Source organism: Telopea speciosissima, chromosome 4, assembly GCF_018873765.1.
Source record: "Telopea speciosissima isolate NSW1024214 ecotype Mountain lineage chromosome 4, Tspe_v1, whole genome shotgun sequence".
In the NCBI taxonomy this organism is placed as follows: domain Eukaryota; kingdom Viridiplantae; phylum Streptophyta; class Magnoliopsida; order Proteales; family Proteaceae; genus Telopea; species Telopea speciosissima.
In genome coordinates, this window is record NC_057919.1 from 57,687,132 (window position 1) to 57,690,342 (window position 3,211).

The 3,211-nt window shown below is 38.2% G+C and overlaps 1 protein-coding gene across 1 annotated transcript; it reads right to left on the minus strand.

Annotated features, from left to right (window-relative positions):
• Positions 1-275: 275 nt before the first annotated feature.
• Positions 276-1,604, minus strand: LOC122659450 (galactolipase DONGLE, chloroplastic-like). Its single transcript, XM_043854560.1, has one exon. The coding sequence runs from the start codon at positions 1,602-1,604 to the stop codon at positions 276-278; it is 1,329 nt and encodes a 442-aa protein (XP_043710495.1).
• Positions 1,605-3,211: the final 1,607 nt, after the last annotated feature.

Below are 3,211 nucleotides of genomic sequence, written 5' to 3' on the forward strand. Positions count from 1 at the left end.
AATAAGAAGAAAAAGCATCAAGGACAAAAATTATTACCATCAACAATAATAGCTAAGCAAAGACATGCCTATGTATGAATCTTTGTTGCACATCTATAATTTACAAGAAAGATTTGTTCTTACAGCATTTTTTTTAATATAACCTCTTATTTCTTCTTCAGTGGTTACAAAAAAATATCTTTAGTAATGTAATTTGATGTAAAGGATAAGGCCCTCTGCCCCCACAAAAGGGTAGGGTTTTCCCTAATCTAAAATTTGACTATATCCACTGTATCTTACACATTGAAGTTAGACATGATGTTCTTTGTAGCATTTTGCCATGACCATGTATCCAACACACTCGATAGCCACTTCTTTGTTTTGTTTATAAGATCATCCCCAACGTTTTGAACTTGAACCTTCTTAGGACATCTCAATAACTTGATATAAGTTTCCAAATCATGAACACATGAAGGGTTTTCCATCTTGAAGAAATCAAGAGCTAATTCAACTCCCACATGTGCATAACATGAACAGCTCCATGGAAGCTCATATCTATCTCCCCAAACTCTACAGTTCTCATTGAAGAGAACCCCAGGTAACTTTGTAATTGGATCATTAACATTCACTACCCTTAAAACCTTCACTCCCAACTCCTCACATCTCTCCTTGAATCCTGGATTCCCAACTCTAGGACCCCCAAATGAGTAGACTGTTAGAAGTAATTTTCGGTTGGAATAAGCTGTATTCAACCCCAGCTCAGCCAAATCATATGCAAGAAGGAGAGCTAAAGCACTGCCCATACTGTGTCCAGCAATTGTTATACTCATCTCCTCCCCCTTATACTTATTAACAAGGCGAGAAATCTCCGAAAGAAGCTGTTCGCGGCAGCTCCCAAAACCAAAACGACGATTGCTGTCTTCTGATGTATACAAACTCAAAAAACCTAATTCTACCTTCACATCAGGCCGAGGATTAATAGGGTTTAATCTCGCCGGCGTCAAGGAACTCATGAAATTCGCAATCCATTCAGGATTCGTCGCTGTTCCTCGGAATGTTACAACCACATCTCTTCTTCCAAGCCTTCTTACTGCATCATCATTTGAAACTGCAACATATCCAATCCAACGAGCACAACATTCTTCATTCTGCATTGGGAAGTTGATATCAGGTGTTGCATAGATGTATTTCGTTACTTCATAACCAGAATCTTCAAGGCCAACTTCTTTTAAAATGCTTTTCTTCCCATACTTGCAATTCAAGTAACGTTTGGAGTTGGGATTGAAATCAAAACCTTTGTAACATGCAGTGACAAGCTCACCATACCTTATGATCTCATCACGTAGGAGAGGATTTAAGGGCTCCACAAGGTTTTCCCAATTTTTGGACCCTTGGATCTCTTTCCAAACTTGGGCTAAACAAGAACTGGTCTCTGATATTACAGGTTTAAGCTTGGGTGCAACTGAGAAGGCAATAGAAGATTCCGAGGTCGAAGAGATTGAACTCGACTCCGGCAATTTAAACTGACCAAGAGAAGAAGAGAGGCTAGGTTTACAAACCCTAATATCAGAAAAAACTGTAAGTGGGATTGGGTTTAAATTTGCCATGAGAGAAGCTGAAACCATGGCTGGAAGTAGAGCTCAGCAATAGTGTTGAAGAGGGAAAGGGGAAAGAAAAAAGCTACAAAGAGATCAAGCGGCACAAAAGGGAAAGAAGGGTAGATGGGGGTAATTTATAGGATAAGAGATTAATTGAAAAGGAATTAATTTAAAAGGGGCTGCACGTTTGGCGAGGATTTGACTAACATTTCAAGGACTTTATTTAGTGGTCGGCAAGGAGGTTTATGGTATAGTCTTAACAACTGGTTAGTTCTTGGACCTTTTTCCTTAGTTCTTGCGGGTATAATGTTCAATGCAGTGGGGACAAAAAGGAAGGAGGGAAAAAGTGTCCACCACTCCCTTGTGATGGCTGATAGGGATGTAAACGGATCGGATTCGGATCGGATGTGATCGGAGCCGGATATTCCCTGGCCGAATACGGATACCTCTAAACGGATTCGGATGCGGATCGGATTCGGATTTTCGACCATCCGTTTACATATCTGCCTTGTGTAACCCGGACCTTCCTCCCCCTAGCGGATACAATTCTCTCTCAATCCATATCTCTTAGATCATGATTCTCTTTTCATCATATTCTAGAACTTGTTTAATCTTCAAAAACCCTAAAAATCATTATTTACTTAATTTTTTATTATTAAGTATTCGGATTTTTTTTCGGACGGATTTTAATCGGAGTATTCGGATTATTTTCCGGATATCTCTAAACGAATACGGATGCCCCTAAACGAATACGGATGCGAATTCGGATTCGGATTTCGGTTATCCATTTACATCCCTAGATGGCTCTGGCTCTATTGTAGGTTGACTTCAAAATGCGAAAATGTTATCAATAATTATTTATTTGCACTTTTGACGTACGCTTGGGGAATACGTTTTAATGATTCAGAGTTTTCATCGCGGGGAGATGATGTTAGGATAAAAATCCTTTGCAGTTCATAATCTTGCGGTGCTGTTTGGTCTTGGGAGCTTGACACGTGAAAGATATTTTACCCAATGGTGTGAGTTCGAGTAGACCCAGTTTTTTTTTTTTCTTCATTTTGCTTGATCTCGCACTATGAACAGCCAAGGCACCACAAGATTAAGGATTTTTATCCGTGATGGTGATGGACTAAAATATATATGTTTGTTTGTGGATATACATTAGTACAAATTGTGTACTGGTGCAAAACTAGCATATGTTAGTATTCGGGCTCAACTGGTTTTTTGAGACTGCATATTGTATATGTTGGATATGTGTGTTCATCAAAATCTATTTAAGCGTGTTATATCAACTTAATTTGCATTATCATTTTATATGTGATGTATTATTGTCCTAAGGTTATATTTTAAAGTATTCACAACTAGGGGCAACATTGGGTATATTGTTCATAAGATTGTCACATTGTATATTTCTCTGAATTTGATCCAATAGTACAGATGAAAACATTTATATTGTATGTATAGGACATGATCTAAGTGATAGTCTTGTATGGATCACCGTTAGATGTTTATACTTGGTGTATCAGCTACAGAAGGCAGAAGCTTTAGTGACGGGGTTTTTTTTTTTATGCAGAACTGTTATATAAGCCTTTTTGTACTGGCAATAAAATATCACTTCAATTTAACCAATGGAT